At 38.7% G+C, this 18,965-nt stretch overlaps 1 protein-coding gene and 1 long non-coding RNA gene across 2 annotated transcripts; one reads left to right on the forward strand and one right to left on the reverse strand.

Moving 5' to 3' along the window:
- Positions 1-7,970: 7,970 nt before the first annotated feature.
- Positions 7,971-9,497, reverse strand: LOC112188925 (probable long-chain-alcohol O-fatty-acyltransferase 5). The gene has a single exon (XM_024328164.2). The coding sequence runs from the start codon at positions 9,187-9,189 to the stop codon at positions 8,086-8,088; it is 1,104 nt and encodes a 367-aa protein (XP_024183932.1). The 5' UTR covers positions 9,190-9,497; the 3' UTR covers positions 7,971-8,085.
- Positions 9,498-15,111: 5,614 nt separating this feature from the next.
- On the forward strand, positions 15,112-15,903 carry LOC112190239. Its single transcript, XR_002932313.2, has 2 exons — positions 15,112-15,299; positions 15,436-15,903. It is a non-coding gene; the product is annotated as an uncharacterized LOC112190239 (long non-coding RNA).
- The last annotated feature ends 3,062 nt before the right edge of the window (positions 15,904-18,965 follow it).

Genomic DNA, 18,965 nt, shown 5'->3' on the forward strand with positions numbered 1-18,965 from the left:
ATTTCACCAGAAACCATCCTTCCCAAGCTCGAACACCTCCTCTCCCTCATTCTCCGAATCTTGTTTCCCTTAGCTTCCCATCTCTTCTGCCCTCCACCACATTCCGATCGAGCCTTTCTCCAGTACGCTGCGTCGGGCATAGTGATGTACCAACATAATTTTTCCCAAACATTCATAATTAGGAAAGCAACGTTTAAGAATATAAATGCAACAAGGCATATAATACACAGGCAGCTCAGGCTACCCAATATTCTGATACAGTGATATCTAATTTGACGTTCACAAAGATTGCTTATAGAAGTACTGGAAATAAACATGTACGGTATATCATATAATCCCTCACTACTCAAAGTAACTAGACTAAGATATATACATGCAAGCATGGAACTGGTCATCGCTGAGTTCAATCTCGATTCTGATTTCTTCTGTTCAATAAATCCTAACGTCAAGGGAAACCGTATGTATCTTTGTCGGTCAATGGCTTTGTTTTGCTGGTCGGGTCAGAATAATTAGCTGCAGCATAAAGAAGAATTCTTTTTGTATGTACGTTTTAGGTTGGTTGCTTTGCTACATTGTCAAAAGAGCACCGTTCTTAATTTGTCCTTCTAATGGTTAAATAAGTTGTGTATTTGGACCAAAAATAAAAATTCGAAAACTTCTAGGCAAAGCATATTTGAATAAAGATCAGGAAAAGGGATCCAGCTTTTGAGAATATGTATAAATATAACTCCCACATTGGAAAAATATAACTTTGCTTATGGGTTTATAAGGGTTTGGGCCACTCTATCCATTGTCAATTGGTTTTGGATGTGAACCCCAGATTACTTTATCATGGTATCAAAGCTTGTTACCCACGTGTTTGGTTTCAGCGATGGCCACACGTGCTCACCGTCACCCAATATAACTTGTCCACGTGTATGGCTTGAGAAATTGCCACACGTGCAGGGGCATGTTGAGAATGTGTATAAATATAACTCCCACATTGGAAAAATATAATTTTGCTTATGGGGATATAAGGGTTTGGGCCACTTCATCTATTGCCAATTGGTTTTGGATGTAAACCCCAGATTACTTTATCATGGTATCACTCTATCACCAGCTCCTCTAAAGTGAGAACTTTGTGAATTTATTTCAATTTCATAAAATCTTAACACTCCACATGATCTAAGGGTCCTAACAATTGCCACCTCACTAAACCATCAATTTTTAGAATTTTAATCAAAAAATTATTAATAAACAAAAGAAAAAAAAATTAGGGATTCTACGAGATTTTTTGGGAAAAAAAAAATTCTTTTCTTTAGACCTGTGTTTGCTGCTTCTCTGTGCTTCCATGGAAACCTGTCCATGGGTAGTGAAAGAAAAGCTTTAATCATGCAATTGCATCTGTTTCAAATCTCAATAAGAAAACTATAAACCCTCAAATTAATTTTTCAAAGTTGTAACCAGCCACATCTATCAATAACAAGATTGATGAAACCCCATATTGATCCAATACCGGCCTTTCGCCAAAGTGAAATCCTTGGTTTGCAGTGAGCTGCACTTTGCATGGACTACCTCAATCGTTTCTATAATTATGTTCATAATTGTGTATATCATTAAGACTCGCACATTAATAATGTTGTATAGATTTTTCTTCAACCATGGACGAGTATCCATGGAAGCACACAGAAAGAGCAAATGCAATGTTGCAGCATAGAGAAAGAATTGAAGGATAAGATCACGTCAAATCCTTTTTTTTTTTTGGAGTTAATAGTAAGTTATTGGTGTTTAAATTAAAATTATAAAAATTGGTGGTAGAGTGAGGTGTTAACTATTTAGACCTTAGATCACGTGAATTGTCAAGATTTTATAAAATGAAAGTAAATTCACAGACTCCTCACTTTAGAGGAGCCGGATCCCAGGAAAAGTTCAATTTCCAGCCTATGAAATCTTGGGTTATGAGAAAGGGAGAATAGATAAGGATTGCAGGATAACTTTTTTTTACATTTCATTTAGTTTCAAAAAAAAAAAAAAAAAAAAAACAAATCGTATCTCTAAATATTAAATAAGTATACAGATTGGAGGCATCCAGGAATCAGTTGCCAGAGATGGCTGACTCACTTGGCACCCCTCACTCCCTCAGGTTCGGCCCAGAGTTTTGTTTAGAAATTTAATACTGATAAAATTCGTGTCTAAATCATCGCTTATAGAATAGTCGTATGCAATTGTTGAAGGGCTACCTGATATATATGTCGATCACTATCCACACCAAAATTCTACCCATCACAGCCGGCAATATCGAGCATTCCAATGCAAAATTACCTATGTAATAAGCCATGGCGATCCAATGTAGGAAAACATGCCGGCCAATGAACCAAAGTTTACAATGTTCCTCTATATATATATATATATATATTTTCTATATAAACATGCATAACTAAACCCAAAGGTCAATCAACCAAAGAAATATAATCTTTACTTCAAAAGAAGAAGAAAGATATGGCTAGGGCTAACTTGGTTCTACTTCTAGTTGTCTCTCTTCTTGTCCTGATTTCAGTAGCTGAGAGTAAACGATTTGCTGGTAAGAAGTTTTCATCTTCATAGTTAGTAATTTTTATCATTTGTATCATTGACATTTTCTTCAGTATATGAATCTTCATTTTCCGTCCGCTTTATCTGATACATACAACGCTACATACATGCAGTAGGATTTGCGGAGAAGAAGACTTCCGCGCTGGTCTGTAATTTTGTTTATGGTGCAGAGGAAGGTGATACTTGCACTAGTGTCGCTCAAACGTTCAAACTGAGTCTCGATGCCTTCCTTTCCATTAACCCTAATATCAATTGCGACAGCTTCTTTGTGGGTCAATGGCTTTGTATTGATGGTGCTCCGAAGTGAGTTACTGCGTACATTCTCATATACGTTCAGGACAAATGATTGTATGAATAAAAAGGATGGGCTAGCTGAGCTTCTATCACCTCACTCATAGCATTGTTTTCTCATACCAAAAACAGAAAGCAAAAAAAAAAAGGCATTGTTTTCCCCTACTTGTTAATTTTGTTTAATAAATGGTAATTGTCTTTCAATAGCCACTGTTGGTCTTATAATGCAATGGTCTCTACAGCAACTTGTGCGCTAACCTTTAGAAGTATTTAACTTACTAGATGTCAATAGGATAATGACCAACTCATAATCGTATGTCACAAAGTTGCCGACTCATAGGCTTTCTATTGTACTCCATTAGACTTATTTTGATTCGTATTCAATGAATACATAAGTTCATCTCTCACGTATCGGTGATAAAAAACTTTATATATACACCATGAAGATGGGCATAAATGGTATAGATCATTTGTCTAGTAAGAAAATACTCTCTAGACAGGTAACATATCTGTAGTGCAGTTCCGTCTCTCTGAGAAATCACATCCGCTAGACATCTGGTGCTAATTAACTTCTTCACAATTCACACTGCTATTCCAAAAATATTGTTAATGTCACCCCTTTCATATTTCATCCATTCTAATCATAAAAATAATAGGGAGTTGAATTTATGAAACTCGTAGTGGAAGCCATTTATGTGTAACATTCGTCGCAGTGCTACAAAGTCATTTGCTCTCCGGAATTCGGTGCTTAACAAGTCGGAGACCCAGAGTTTCAATCTATCAATTTTCTTTTACTATTACAACTTCCCAACCCAATTTTTTTCCCGAAACTGTTTCGAACTGCCATTACTTGAACTCCTGAGCATTCGTTTCACAACAATAAATGAGTGCAGCAATTATGTTTACAATCTAAGAAACCGTACACATTAATTTAGCTCTTATTGATCTACTACTACCAGGTCTCGAACAGCTCTCGTATATTTTGAGATTGTGACCTTCTCACTAAACAGAGGAAAACAGAGCAAGAAACAAACAGAGGAAAGAGATGGACGGTTCCAACAGCCCAGTGAGGATTATTGGGCAATGTCAGATTTCTCCACCACCCGGGTCAGTTCCTACTACCTCTCTCCCCCTCACATTCTTCGACATTGTATTCCTCTTCCCTCGTCCCAATGAAAGCGTCTTCTCCTTCGAGTTCCCTCACCCTCTTCACCATTTCACCCAAACCATCCGCCCGAAGCTCAAACACTCCCTCTCCAACACTTCTTTCCCTTGGTCTCAAATCTCATATGCTCTCCACCAACATCCAAGCCTTATATACACTACGCTGCCGGCTCTTCACTCCCATTGACAATTGCCGAGTCCTCAGGTGATTTCAACCGCTTTACATCCCATCGTGTAGAAGATGTTGAAGAATCCCACCTTCTCATTCCGCCACTGCCGCCGGCGAGCGTGTCAGAGAACCGCACACGTGTGGTACCTCTCTTGGCCTTGCAGATCACTGTGTTCCCGAACTCTGAGTTTTGCATTGGTGCCAACTGTGATCATGTCTTGGCTGATGAGAGTTCCTTTCATCATTTCTTGAAGTTCTGGGCCTCTGTTTGACAATCAGGAGGAGACATTAAAATTGAGTCCCTACCATCCCATAACAGGGGCCTTGTTGGAAAAATGTGGCTTAGATTAGAACTCTTTAGAATCCTACATCAGAAAGGTAAAGAATTATCATTGGGTTATAAGGAATAGTACCAGACACACTAATGTTGAGACTTTTTGCATTAAAACCCCATACCCTTTCTTCACCGGGTGGTTAAAGTGGGGCTAGTATCGGCATTATTGGATCCGTGTGTGTCGGAATCATTTGCCACTTCTGCACAACAAGTGGTATCAGAGCCCAGGTCACGCTTGGGACTTGGTGTTTCATACGATCGAGTTGCAATTTAGAGGAGCTCCCTTTTGGATTGGGATCACGTACCAGATTTGGAATTGGATGCTTGTGGTCAAGGTAGAGCTATTGGAATTCGGATCACGAGACAATTGGAGATGGCTCGAATCACGCCAAGGTGGAGATTGTTGGAAAATTGTGGCTTAGATCAGAGCCCTTTGGAATCCCACATCAGAAAGGTGAAGAGTCATCCTTGGGTTATAAGGAATAATACCAGACACAATAATGTCGATGCCTTTTGTATTAAAACCCCTATCCGTTTTTTACTAGGTGGCTAAAGTGGAGGCAGTATTGGCATTATTGGATATGTGTGTGTCGGAATCATTTGTCGTTTCTGCATAACATTGGTCAAAGACTCGTTTGACCTTAAGAACAAGTTCTTAGATGATTGGAAAATATGGACTCCTACTGAATGGGAGCTGTTGAGCACCCAATTCCTCATTGGAAAAGTTCGAACCACATAACTGTTTTTTTCGTTCTCATTTTGACCTAGAGCGTACAGTCGCATTTGGGAGATCCGGTCAGGAATTATGCCCTGTCTGACGGCACGCCTTCTCGGCCGAGTCGTCTGACGGGCCCGAGGGGACCTAGTGTTCGGTGGTTGATGGCCTTGGAGTAAGGCTAGTCGGAATAAAGGATGTGGGATGGTGTTGTCGGGAGGGTGTAGAGGTGGTTGGATGGCGGTACACGGTCTGGTAGGTAGTTTGAGTTGGTGTCGTGGGATATGGGATGGCCTGGCAGTGACGAGCGTCTACCGGCGGGATCAGGATCTGCTTTGTTTAGATTGGATTGGAAGTTCTCGATCGGGTTTGGGCTGCTTGATTTCGATCTAGGGAGAGGGGTGGTTAGGAGGGGCAGTAGCTAGCGTGATGGGGAAGCTGGTGATGCTTGATGCCTTTACGGTGGAGATGTTGCCGGTGGTAGGGTGACAAGGAGGTTTCCGGGTGGTGTGGTGCCATCTGCAGTCTTCATTTTGGACTTGGGCTTGGTCGTTATTGGGTCTAGGCTTTGGCTTTAGGCCCAAACTTTCTTTATGTTATGTTTCACTGTTTTTTACTTTTAGTATAACGTGGCTTTATGTCGGCAATAAGTCACTACCACTTTAGGGCAGGGTGACGTGGGCTTGGTCTCGGTATACACACTCAATGTGCCTTGTCTGGCCTACCTAAGCGGCAAGCTATTTGCTTGATCAAATGGATGCAACCTCCTAGTGGCAGGATGAAATTTAGTGCCGTCGGATTTATTTCCGTGCGGCAACATAGTGAGAAAGTTGTTTGTAATGATGCTTCTTCGTTATTGAGTTATCTTTCTGGTATGTCACCGTTATGTCAAAGCAAATGGAGTAGCCATTCATGCACTCTTTGCTAATTGGTGCATGTTAGAATACATAGATTTTGTGGAGAATCTTGGTATTATTTCATGATGTTCTCTTGCCGCACCAGCCCCATTTAAAAAAAAAAAAAAAGTTTGAACCATTTGTGTTGAGGAGAGCCCAAATTAATAGATTCAAACTCTGCCTTTCCAACTTGTTCATCAAACTTCAAGTTCTAAGCTAGCACATATATCATCTTTTGTGGTCATATGCGCTGTTACATGGGTTACTATGATAAAAACAGAGTAGATCACTGATTACGCAGCAGATTGTTGAGACGGCCTAGGATATCCATTGCTGAGATCATACTTTAGGAACTGTTAGTCGCTTCGTTCATCGCGAGCGAAGAAGAGTGATCTTGTAGGGGAAAATGGGATTGTTGCAGCTATGAATGCCATTGGAAACAATGTGAAGGATTGGGAGAATGGGGTTTTGAGAAGGGCAGAGGATTGGACTTCAAGTTGGCTCAAGGGAACTGCTAGCACAAATATTCCTAGACATTTTACCACCTTGCTGGGTCGCCGAGATTTGATTTTTACAATGACCTTGATTTTGGTTGGGTGAGACCCAAAAAGAGTGAGGTGATTAACGTTGATTATGGCAAATGTGTTTACGTGAGTAATAGGAGGGATTGAGATTGTGTTGGCGCTTAAAAGGGAACAAATGGATTCCTTCAATTCCATCTTCAAACAAGCTTTGAATTTTGCTGAAGTGGAATTGTAAAGCCTAAGGAGTTGGGAACTTGGGATGTATTTAGCTAGGCAAGAGTGCTCAAGAATTCTTCTCCTCCTCCTCCTCCTCCTCCTCCTCTTCTCTGATTTTCAGTTGTAATCTCACACTTGTAAGCATAAGTTTCCAGATTATCCACTAATGGTATTCTATAATTCATGAGAGGCCAGAGTTCTATTCGCCAATTGTTTTGTTCTTTCCTTTGTCCCAAACTACCATAGGTTCATGCAAACAAGAGGAAGTTGCTGCCTGAATTAAATTATATATACAAAATAGGATATATTCTTTTACCTAGTTTGGGTATGCTTGATGATGTATGGTTAAAGAAGACTCCTGCTATTATTCAGGACGTTATCTACGAGGATATTTGTCATTCTTCTTATGTAGTTCGGGGTTCAGGTTTAATGTTCCCCCCCCCCTCCCGATGCAAAATTGTGATTTAATAAATGGAACCGAGCGTGGGACTGAGCTTTCCAGCTAGGCTGGGTTTCAAACCCCTTTAAAAAAAAAATATATATATATATATATATATATATAGGAAGGTATGTAATAAGAAGAAAAAGATAAATATGTCTATAAATTGTGTGAGGTTTAATTAAATAAAATTTATGATTAGGTAGAAGTGGTACTTAGCCTATTGTCACTGAGAGATAAAACTTAGCCTGCAAAATATCCAGCATTGAAATCCAAAACCGATGAACTATACAATCTGTCTAATCAACCTAATTCACACAGTCATAACTAGATGAAAACACTCAGAAACCTATTTATTTCTAATCTAAACCAGTCTGATTTTTTGTTTTTGCACATCCACTATTTCAATGAATTTCAAATGACATTCCACTTTTTAAAACATATTTTTTTAATTGCTTTCAACATCTCATATATTTTAATTGTGTGTGACTGTGTATAATGAACAAACCAAACCTAATCATTTGATATCTTAAGATCGGCTACTAGCCTGAAAGAGAAAGTTGATGCATATATTGGCGGCTATCACGCAATATAAGGGTAACCAACCAATATCATGCTAAAATTAGTGTCATGAAATTTGACCATGTGGAATATCATACAAATATCTTACTATATATCGAAATATTATTGCGATACTAATTTTTGTTACAATTAAATGAAGTTTTCATTTTTGTGTGTAAACTAGCAGAATCGTACAATAAGCTACTTATCCTACTGACCCGATCGAGGACAGAGATGCCCATGAAACCAAACAATCCAATTTTAACTTTTCCTTTATGAATTCTAATAATTCCTTGCACTCTTCGATCGCCTTTGCATCCACGCCATTCCTCACCAACGGCGGGAAGAACAGCCAAATGGCGGTGACAGCCACGAAGCCGAGTGTCATCGGGACAGACACAGCCCAATGCCACCGCCACCGCCACTTTGGAGCTAAAACCTTTTTCATACCGACCTCCACCACCAAACACACTCCATGAAGAATGAAGAACAGCGTGACCTCCCACGTGGGAGTCACGCGGGTCATGTAGTAATATATGAGCTCGTGCATTAGACCCGACACTAAAAAGACGGCCAACATGGCAGGTAGTGGCGCCCAATCGCTCCCTACGAAGGCCGCCATGGCTGACCGTACGGGTTTGTATATGGTGTCGCGCAGAATGTTCGTTATCATGAGGTTCCACCTACGGCCCCAGAAATCTTGCAGCGATGTCGAGAGGTATGGCTCATCTGACGGTGATTCGAGTTCGATCCCAAGAGCCGCTCGCATGAGAACATTGCAGGAGCCGACGATTATGTCCACGAAAAAGTACAACATGCAGCCATATTGGACTAACAAAAGCTTGGGGTGCAAGTAATGTTTGTAGTCTGTCAGAGCCACCAAAATAGAAAAAAGCACGACTTTGGTTGGAAAATTCAGAGGGACTTTGGGTGGTTTCCCTGAAACTGGGGACGACTTTTCGGGGCTTCTCTGGTTTGAGCTTTGGGTTTTGATTGGGAGGCAAGCAATGAAGATGAAGTGGAGGAGAGACTTTGGTGGTTGTTGAGACGAAAGCGGGCCCGACCCGAAGGAGAAGAGGAGGAGCTTGAAGGTACCAACCCAGGTGACGAACAAAGAAATAACTCCGGCGGGGAGAGCGGTAGATAGAGATAGAGGGAGGATGAAGAATAGGTAGAAGATGGGAAGGAGGCAGAAGAATCTGAGTTTGCCTTGGGGGATCTTAGAAGATATGAAATAGGTGTAGCTTAGAGATGCCAGGACGGAGAGGCCTATCTTGAAAATAGTCTTGATTTCACCATTCATTTCCATGATGATCGAGATTCCAGTGGTGCGTACTGTTTTGGGTGATGAAATGGTGGTTCTGGTTTTGCTGCTCGGCCACACCTTTATCTGGCTTATCTAATAGGCGATGATGTATGATAAACGTTTTTGTGATCGAAATTGCCTGGAAATTGATAATAAGGTCACCATTTTTTGTTCTGGACTTTGTTTTTTCATGTGAGGTGAAGAAAATGACCTTACCAAGCTCCCTCCACAGGGAAATGTGCACGATATCAAGGTATACACATTTTCTAAGGGGCCTGCCATGTAAACGCATATTCAATAATCACATGAATCATGACTTTCAGAAGTCGATCTTTAATCAGTTAACAGTTGTCTCGAGTATCGTAGAATTTTCCTTTGTACGAACTCCAATCGAGTTTTATTCTTCTACTGTTGGCCACACTTCTCAATATTAGCTAGACGATCGACATTCAAAGCCATCTTTGTTGTACCAACTCTCAAAATTTAAGGAAAATTCCACAAATAATCACTCAATTATGACTCATTCGACACATTAGTCACTGGAGTTTCAAATATATCACTTTGGTCACTCAACTATTATATTGTCAATCACTTTAGTCACTTTGTTAATTTTTTTCATTAAAAAAATTTATTTGCACAATATTGATGATATTTTCATTCAACCAATTGTGAAAAATTGATAAATATGTATTAAAATGATTGAGAGAAGTGATTAAAATGAGAAAAAAATACTCCTTGGATGACTAAAGTGATTGACAGTCTAATAGTTGAGTGAACAAAATGATATATTTGAAACTTGAGTGACCAAAGTGTCGAATGAGTCATAGTTGAGTGACCATTTATGGAATTCCTTCTAAAATTTAAACTAAAACAGTCCATTAATTTAATTGCTGCCCTCGTTTTTTTTTTTTTAATAAATTGACCTCGTATTTTATCAAACAAAATTTCGTAACAATTTATTTGAAAAGTAAACCCTAACCCTCCACAAAACTCGGACTGTTTCTTGGTCTAGAGTTTGCAAACATTTTCTTCTTGTCCGGCGGCTCCTATGGGCAGCGGTGGCTTGCCTCGCTGCCTAGTGGCTGCTGCTGGACGGGAAATAGAATACTAGAGGCCTAGGGGCTTCTTGGAGAGAGGTTCTGGCTTGGGTTTGAACTGGATGGTTGTGGCGTCATGAGCCAAACAAGGTCTTGGGCTCGGTGGGTAGCGGTTTAAACGCAGGTCGAGTGTCGTCGAGGCACCTCCATGCTGGGGGACGGTGATGGAGGGACTGAACGGTGGCGGCGGTGGCTGGTTTGGACTGCATCAGACTGGTTTTTTCAGTTTCGGCATGGCTTGCTCGGACTTCGCTGGGGTTGAGGCAGCAGGATTTGAGCGGGACGTTGAGGCGACGAGGTCTGGCGGTGGTGGCAGCGGCGGGGGCTAGCGTTTGGTTTTTTTGCTGCTGCGGCATGGGTCTTCGGGTTGAGGCGGTGTTGAGCAGTTGAGGCTGAGGATGATCTGGCCTGGGGTCAAGCCATCCTTTGTTTGGGCTGGTGTTGGGGATTCTTTCTTGGAGTTGTTTGGTCTGCTAAGATGGGCTAGATTTTTTGATCTAGGCCAACGTCTATGTTAGTCGCTTTGTTTACTTTCAATAATTCCCTAAGTTTTTTAGGGACCATAACTTGGGTACGTTGCCTACAGAATGATCGTTGGTTCTACACATCTAGGTGCAAAATTCTTTAGTGTACCGCAATTGAGCGCATTGGCACTGAGAATTTTGTCTGCTATTATTCTTAGTTTAGAATTATGTTATTCTGCTAGGCTTCTGAAAAGGAGCGAAATTGTTTCAAGTGTAATGACACATATTCTCTCTATGTACTATGTCATTCTAGCCTGTGTATTACTATGAATGAAATCATTATACTTCAAAAAAAAAAAATGTCGTAACGAATTATGTGGTAGGAAAGGACTTGGGATTTATTTGATGCGCGGACACATTGACTCTTAAATTATGGGGACTGTTTTATGATTGTGACTTGTGAGACATTTTACCACGCTTTTCAAGTTTTGAGTTTTATAGCGATCTTAATATTTTAGTCTCTACCTATCAATTTAAGTTACAGAAAACCAATATCCACAAATTATGCAACAATAACTATAAGTTTTCATTGAACTCACGTAATTTCAAAAGAACAATGATACCTCGGTTCTAGTATTCTATCATACGCCTATTATCTGAATTCTATAACAATATTGTTGTATGAATAAAAGGATGAAAAAAATGATACAAACTTGATATGAAAACAGTGAAAGAGAATCTAGAAGCTAATTAATTAATAACAAGCTCAAAAAAGACTTCAAGTTCTGCACAAGATATATATGATACAAGTTTCATACTATCACGAAATTCTGATTGATTATTAATGACATTTTATGTTATGTGATACATGTTTTTTAGTTAATCTTATCTATTGAGTTGACTATATAAACACAATGAAACGCATAAGACTTAAGTGTGTGTGTGTGTATATATATATAAGCATTTGTCACTAGATTAATGACCTATCAACATCATATCAATCGTATTTCAGTCCCGTATAAATACTTTGGCCAGGCAAAATTAATGCCATATAGGATTTCATGCAATCTTATTTGGTGTCGTGCGGTATTCATTTTGTTTCCTTCTCCTCTTTAGATGAACAATTGTAAATTTTCAAGTCTCTAAACTACATTACAATTATATTTCTTTTTATAAGGAAGGTATATATACGGTGTCAAGCACTCAACCGTGTGATATTGAGTTGTCATAGAATTGTACAATTTGCATATATAGGATATGATATGGTATATATTTAGATTTTGATCACATATGTTAAGTCTTTACTCATCATAGTTAGAGAAAATAAACCACAATCTGAAGACATGCAATTTGACGTACTCCTAATTGCTATATGTTATATATATATATATATATATATATATATATATATATATATATCAGATCATATCCAGAGCGGAGCTGTGCTTTGAAATTAACATGTGAAATTAGAGTTTTTGGTAACTTTTCGGTCGCATATCCACATCTCGATCGTTCAGTTTTTAGGTATTAGTGTATAGATGATCTATACACATTTTCAGCCAAATTGATGATCGTTAAGGCATTGATAACTGCTTTAAAGTTAGTATTGTTCAGGTTGACAGATTCAGTCCGTCCATTGGTTTAAGCGAGTTAGATACCTTAGCGATCATCAATTTGGCTGAAAATTTGCAGAGATGATCTATACAGTAGTACCTAAAAACTGAACAGTCGAGATATGGATATACGACCGAAAAGTGACAGAAAACTCGAACTTCACATGTTAATTTCAAAGCGGAGCTCCGCTATGGATAATATATATATATATATATATATATCAGTTAACTCCTAGCTAGGTGTTCATCAAGCTAAGTTCAGTTGGGGTGATCTAGAAAATAAAGAACCATACCCCTTGGTCATCGTACATATGCTCAAGCGGAGATAAGTCTTTTGTGTTCCTGGTTTGATGAGGGTGAAGTAACTCCAGAAGATAAGAATCTTCTTAAGTCTCTCCCGAAGTCTCAAAATAAAAAAGTGAAAACCAAAAGAGATTCACGAGACCCTTAACTTACCCGCAATCAGACGCCCATTGTGCATCTTGATTTTTGATTCAAGCAACTTTCCTTAATTTTGCTTATGTTTTGGTTGCCTTTTGGTAAAGGGGTCTTGGCTTCATGTCCCCTCTTAGGTGCTATCTTTTTTATTTAATAAATTTCTTCTATTGCCAATATATAGACACACATACAGATCCTATCCAGTTTGAAATTAAAGTGTGCAGTTCGAGTTTTGGGTCACTTTTCGGTCGCACATTCACATCTCGACCGTTCAGTTTTTAGGTACTAGTTTACAGATCATCTCTGCAAACTTTCATCCAAATTGATGATCGTTAAGATATCTAACACACTTAAACCAATGGACTGACTAAATCTGTCAACTTGAACCGTACTAGTTTTAAGGTAGTTATCAATACCTTAACGATCATCATTTTGGCTAAAAATTTACAGAGATGATCTATACACTAGTACCTAAAAACTGAACGGTCGAGATGTGGACGTGCGACCGAAAAGTGATCAAAAACTCAAACTTCACACGTTAATTTCAAACTGGATAGGATCTGTGTGTGTGTGTCTATATATATATATATATATATATATATATATAACTTTGCTCAGTTGCGGATATCCGCACCTAAGAAAAAAGGTACGGATTTTCATTTTTGACCCACTTTTCGATCATATTTTCACATTTTAACCGTTCAGTTTTTAGGTTATAATGTATAGATCACGTCTGCAAAATTTCAGCCAAATTGGTGATCGTTAAGGCATCCAAAACTGCAATTTACACGAACGAACCGAATCTGCCTAACCGGAACCGTTCATGTACATTGTTGTAAATTGCAGTTTTAAATGCCTTAACGATCACCAATTTAGTTGAAATTTTGCAGAGGTGATCTATACATTATGACCTAAAAACTGAACGGTTAAGATGTGAAAATATGATCGGAAAGTGAGTCAAAACTGGAAATATGTACCTAAGAAAAACTGCGGACGTCCACAGTGGAGAAGCTCTATATATATATATATATATATATATATATATATATATATATATATATATATCGGATAGGGGCGATACGTATAAATAAAATTAAACACAATGAATACGAGATGCAATTGCTTTTTTTTTTTTTGAAACGGGGTTTGGAACCCAGCCTAACTGGGAGGCTTAGCCCCATGCCCGAAATTATTATTAATAATAGATGGATAATTGTACAGCGAGGGGGACATATTACCTAAACCTCGAGTACTAGTACAAACATCCTCATAGAGAACATCCTGGATAATCACATGTGTCTCATCTAACCAATAATCATCTAAGTAATCAACACTAGCAAGATGGGCCAATCTATGTGCCACACCATTTGCTTCACGATAAATAGAGCAGAGTGATGAAGAAGGAATTGAACGCAAGTAAGCTTTACAATCCTCTACAATACATCCTACCTCAAATAAATCTTCTATGTCTCTATTAAGTGCATCAATCACCATGGTACAGTCCGTTTCAATGTCACCATGCAATTGCTTCTAATTGTGCTAAATGATGAATGAGTAAGAACTATTATGTACTGTCGTCTGCTAGCTGGGGAAGTAGGGATCAATAATCATATTAATTTTAATTATTTCAGTAATCCTTCCATTTATAACTTTAGACATGCAACTCAAATGTCATAAAGCCTCGATCATAAGAACGTCATAAAGGATTTCATTAGAATTCCATTTGGCGTCTCGTACGGGAGCTTCATTTTCCTCTCACAACATTTTGTCCTATTATCAAATCCTACAAATTATTTCACACAAAACACCTTCCTTTACATCCCTTATTAGTGACTTGAGACAATTGATCTGTTAGTATTTCTAATGAAGTGAACACAGAGTATTAGCTATTTAGGGGTCTCATGCACACCATAAAATTCAAACAAAAATTGCTGTAAAAAAAAGAAAAAAAAGAAGTGAAAAGTGAGTCTTCGGGTAAAAATTAGACAAACTTACATCCTTATACTAACATAATCCTCCCAATTACATGCCTAGATTTGGTATATAATTTCACAAACTAATATTACACTCCAACGTAATTTCTTATGGTAAATTTCTTATGCTGGAAGTGCCCTTTAATACGTTCAGAGGCGGCTAAGCCTGCTGAATGATCGGATACCCAATGCTCACAAAGATTGCAAATAATACTAATTAACTGGTTAATTATTTAATCAGCTACATGAACTTTGGCTAAGCCGGCCTCCAAAGTACGAGAGGTACGTATCGCATTCCTATTGGTGCCATAATTCTCTATATATATGGCTCTGCCTCTGCACCATCTTCAAATCGTCACTCAAAGAAAGTCTAAATAAAACAGATTTCCTACTAATTAAGAAGCCCCAAATTATTACAATAAAGCTAGCAATAAATGGCTCTTGCTATGTCTAACAACAAAGTGGCCGTGCTTCTTGTGTTCTGTCTTTTCCTCATCATCTCCTCCACTGAAAGCAGACAACTCGGCAGTAAGTCATCTGGTTTTGCATAGTCGAAACTTTTGCCTAGTGTGTTATGTTCTTATATATATATATATATATATATATATATATATATATATATATATATATGTTGGAAATTGATTCTGGATATTGAATGATGTAGCTGGGAATGGCAAACCGAGCTGCGACTTTACTTATGCAGTAAAACCTGCTGATACTTGCGCTGATGTGATTGAAGATTTCGCTCTGGATTCGGACTTCTTCTTTTCAATCAATCCTAACATCAACTGCGACGCTCTCTTTGTCGATCAATGGCTATGTGTCAGTGGGTCAGCATAGTATGCTGCTGCAGCTTGCAGGCGGACTCGAGTTCAAGGATTCAAGCAAAGAGTTAAATTAAAACCGAGTAATACATAGAACAAAGGATCTTCGTAACATTCTTAGAGGACATTGTTCTTGCTGTTATGTTATTTGAGTATGGAATAATACGGTTGACAGTGTTAGCATGTCAAGATTGTTAACCAAGTCAGTACGCAACAATGTAGCTCATTCAGTTGTTTACGTTTTCTCTCGCTTTCTCTCATCTTCTTCTTCCTTCGTTCTTCTTGTTCAATAATTCTGCTTCCAGACACTACCGAATTATTGGAGGGCCAAGAAATCTAATGCAATTCAGTTCGTCATGCATCAAAACTGTCTTGCTATAACATTTAGTCACAAATGTGTTAAAATACATTTACCCGACGACTAAGTTAGGAAAAAGCTTGGCTTTGAAAATAATTAGCTGTAAAAAAACTCAACTAAGCACTTAGTTAACCGTGTTATAAAAATTTATGTTTTAACAAAAAGCAGTGAAAGGTGTTTGGTAGATTTCACACAAAATTATTCTTTTTTTTTTAAGGGGATTTGGCACACAAAATTATTCTAACATAGTACAATGACCGAAATGGATATGGTGTTTTTAGCACGAAGGAATATTTAACAATATGCAGATCCATCTAACACTACTCTTTAGTCAATAAAAGGGGACCCATTTTGGTACTTGAAGTTATCTGTATTAGTTCTATCTGGAGAAAAGTCATAGCTAATTAATTGGAAAAAAAAACTCAAGCTAAAAACTCAGACTACTCTGCGTCTAGGGTTTGCAAATCTTCTCGTCCGGCGGCGCTCATGGACGTGTTGGTTCGCCTCGCCGGTAAGGGGTTGCTGCCTAACGGGAAATTTGAATAAAGCCTAGGAGCTTCTCTGAGAGGGTTTGGCTCGGCTTGGCTGGATGGTTTTAATGCCGAGTCCAGACGACTGGTCTTCTGTGTAGGGGGTTGTGTGTACATGGATGGCATGCCTCATCGAGGGACTTCCAGATCCGGCTTGTCAATGGTGACTGGGCGGCAGTCAAGGAGCCCGGATAGGAGAGCACGACGTGGTGCAGCGGGGTCTGTTGTGGCGTGGCTCGGCGAAAGGCTTTTCAACTTAGGGCGTGGCGGCGGGGGTAGCAACGAAGTGGGTTGTCGGGATGATGTTGGGGCGCGGCGGAGGAGACCACTAGACCGACACTGGAGCTGTACATGCGGCCAGCAGGTGGGGAAGATGCTGTTTTGGGTTTGCGCCAAGCCAATTTTGCTCGGCCTGAGTTTGAGCCTCTTTTCCTGGGGTTGTCCTCTTTGGGCTTTCTATGGTGGGCTGGATGTTTGTCTTTGTCTTTCTGAAGATCCCGGAGGCCAAGGCGAAATTTTAAGGTTTTTATGTTTCTAGCCTACATAATGATAGTTGAGTCTACACATCTAGGTGCAAAGTTCTTCGATGTATAGCAATTGAGCGCACTGGCACCGGGAACTTTGTCTGCTATTATTATAGTTTAGAATTTTATTATTCAGGTAGGCTCCTGCATGAAGGAGCAGAATTGTCTTTAAGTGTAATGGTACATATCTCCCTTGTAGGAACTATGTATTGTGCTATTGTTTGTTATGAATGAAATCATTACTTTAAAAAGAAAACAATATGCAGATTCAAAATATATATATATATATATATATTAAAATTTTCGTTTGTTTTTGCTAAAAATTAACCAAGGACTTAATTTTTGAAAGACGTTAAATAAAAAATGATTATATGATCAATCAAAATGCATGCCTAAACGGGCCCTAATATAATCTTGCCCATTAGAGGACCAAAATTCTTATACTATTAATTATTTCACAAACTAAGGGAAAGGAAATTCACATTTCTCATTTTACAATTCATACCCCATATTTTATTTTTTAGTAACTTAAATTTAATCTTTTTATAAGAATTTCAACTTAAAAATTGAAAGAATGAGTGTCGATTACAAATTAGGGACCGTGAATTTCATTCTCCCAAACTAATATTACAGACCGACGGCATTTCTTATGGTTATTTTCTTATATATGAAAGTGCCTGTTAATACATTTACAGGCGTGGCCGCCAACCCAATGATCGGATACCAAATGCTCACAAAGATTGCAAATAATACTAATTAACTGGTTGATTACTTGATTAACTACATGAACTTTGGCTAAGCCGGCCTATGAGGAGAGGTATCGCATTACTATTGGTTGTATAGATCTCTATATATATGGCTCTGCCTCTGCACTATCTTCAAACCATCACTCAAAGATAGATTAAACGAGACAGATTTCCTACTAATTACGAAACCCTGCTAAATTATTACATATAAAGCTAGCGAAAAATGGCTCTTGCAATGCCTAACAACAAAGTGGCCATGCTTCTCGCGCTCTGTCTTTTTCTCATCATCTCCTCCTCTGAAAGCAGACAACTCGGTAGAAAGTTATCTGGTTTTGCATAGTTAAAACTTTTGCATATTTAGTGTGTTATCTTCTCATTTTGGAAATTGATTCTGGATATTGAATGATGTAGCTGGGAATGGCAAACCGAGCTGCGACGCTGTTTATGCGGTACAACCTGATGATACTTGCGCAAGCGTGATTGAGGATTTCGGTCTGGATTCTGACCACTTCTTTTCAATCAATCCCAACATCAACTGCGACGCTATCTTTATCGATCAATGGCTTTGTGTCGAGGGCTCAGCATAGTACATATATGCTGCTGCAGCTTGCAGGAGGACTCGAGTTCAAGCAAAGATTTAATAAAATCGAGTAATAAACAGAGCAAAGGATCTTCGTAACATTGTTAGAGGACATTGTTCTTGCTGTTATGTTATTTGAGTATGGAATAATACGGTTGACAGTGTTAGCATGTCAACATTGGTAAACCAAGTCAGTAACAATGTAGCTCATTCAGTTTTTTACGTTCTCTCGCTTTCTCTCATCGTCTGCTTCCTTCGTTTTTCTTGTCCAATGATTCTGCTTCCAGACACTACCGAATTATTGGAGGGCCAAAAGATCTAATGCAATTCAGTTCGTCATGCATCAAAACTGTCTTGCTATAACATATAGTCACAAATGTGTTGAAATACATTTACCCGACGAAAATTTGTTAGCGAAAAATATATATAACAACGAAAATTCGTTAACAAAGATTCCTATAAATATGAAAATTTGTTGATAAAATTACCTTTGCCACTGAAACTTATCTATGCTCACAAAAATTTGTCGGCAAAATTCTTTGCTTTTTTTTTATTCAACTTAGAGTGGTTCTAGTTGGAGTGTTGGACCTCCAAATTTGTTATTTGGGCCTCCCATACTTAATACACCTCTA

This window comes from Rosa chinensis, chromosome 2, assembly GCF_002994745.2.
Source record: "Rosa chinensis cultivar Old Blush chromosome 2, RchiOBHm-V2, whole genome shotgun sequence".
Classification (NCBI taxonomy): Eukaryota; Viridiplantae; Streptophyta; class Magnoliopsida; order Rosales; family Rosaceae; genus Rosa; species Rosa chinensis.

Coding starts and splice junctions, on each gene's coding strand:
- LOC112188925 (XM_024328164.2), bottom strand. CDS start 9,189: ATGGAAATGAATGGTGAAATCAAGACTATTTTCAAGATAGGCCTCTCC.